Source organism: Galeopterus variegatus, unplaced genomic scaffold, assembly GCF_000696425.1.
Source record: "Galeopterus variegatus unplaced genomic scaffold, G_variegatus-3.0.2 Scaffold93969, whole genome shotgun sequence".
NCBI lineage: Eukaryota > Metazoa > Chordata > Mammalia > Dermoptera > Cynocephalidae > Galeopterus > Galeopterus variegatus.
The window spans coordinates 1-864 of record NW_007820080.1 but is presented as its reverse complement, the minus strand read 5'-3'; the positions used below and the strand labels follow the sequence as shown (position 1 = coordinate 864).

At 55.0% G+C, this 864-nt stretch overlaps 1 protein-coding gene across 1 annotated transcript; it reads left to right on the top strand.

The window, feature by feature from the left end:
- Positions 1 to 262: 262 nt before the first annotated feature.
- On the top strand, positions 263 to 756 carry LOC103584732 (gamma-aminobutyric acid type B receptor subunit 1-like; the record flags this gene model as incomplete). Its single annotated transcript, XM_008565622.1, has 2 exons — positions 263 to 386; positions 613 to 756. Coding segments are annotated over exons 1-2 (243 nt in total), but the record flags the coding sequence as incomplete, so codon positions are not given.
- Between the last annotated feature and the right edge of the window lie 108 nt (positions 757 to 864).

The window sequence follows — 864 nt, the reverse complement described above, 5'->3', positions numbered from 1 at the left end:
ACCTGAATGTGTGTATAGAGATCCTGGGAGTTCCTGCCTTGAGGGAGGGGTTGACCTAGATTTAGGAATTGGTTTGGGACAGTTTATTTGGGATTCTTCTCAATCTGGAGCTGGGGATGATCCAGAATTAGGATTCTTTTTTCAAATGGGAAGTTTACCAGGAACCTGTCCTCATAGGCTCTCTCAGGGGAAGAAAACCTTGGATCCTGTCTGAGCCTGCAGGTCTGAGACTTCCCAAACACATTCTAATCCCCTAGGTCCTGTGCCTCATCACCGCGCCGGTAACCATGATTCTGTCCAGCCAGCAGGATGCGGCCTTCGCCTTCGCCTCTCTCGCCATAGTTTTCTCCTCCTATATCACTCTGGTTGTGCTCTTTGTGCCCAAGGTGAGGTTCTGGCTTCTCTCCCACCCTCTCTTGTTCTATGTCCCCTCCATCTCTTCTTCCCAGGACTCTGTCCCCTGCCCCTCCTGGCCCCCTCCTCCCACTCCTTCCCTTGTTTTGGGCCCAACCTGTCCCTCTTGTTTTCATTCTTCCCGACTCCTTCCCTCCCTCAGCTCATCACTGACACAGTCCCTGCTTGGCCATCCCATGCCCAAACATTTGCCCCCAGATGCGCAGGCTCATCACCCGAGGGGAGTGGCAGTCTGAGGCACAGGACACCATGAAGACAGGGTCATCGACCAACAACAACGAGGAGGAGAAGTCCCGGCTTTTGGAGAAGGAGAACCGCGAGCTGGAAAAGATCATCGCTGAGGTGCGTGGGGGATGGCAGGGTGTGGGGGTTGGGGTGGCGGAGGGACCAGGAGGCCCATGTCCTAGGTCGGGTTGTCTGAAGCAGAGCCTGAGATACAGGTTCAGGTGG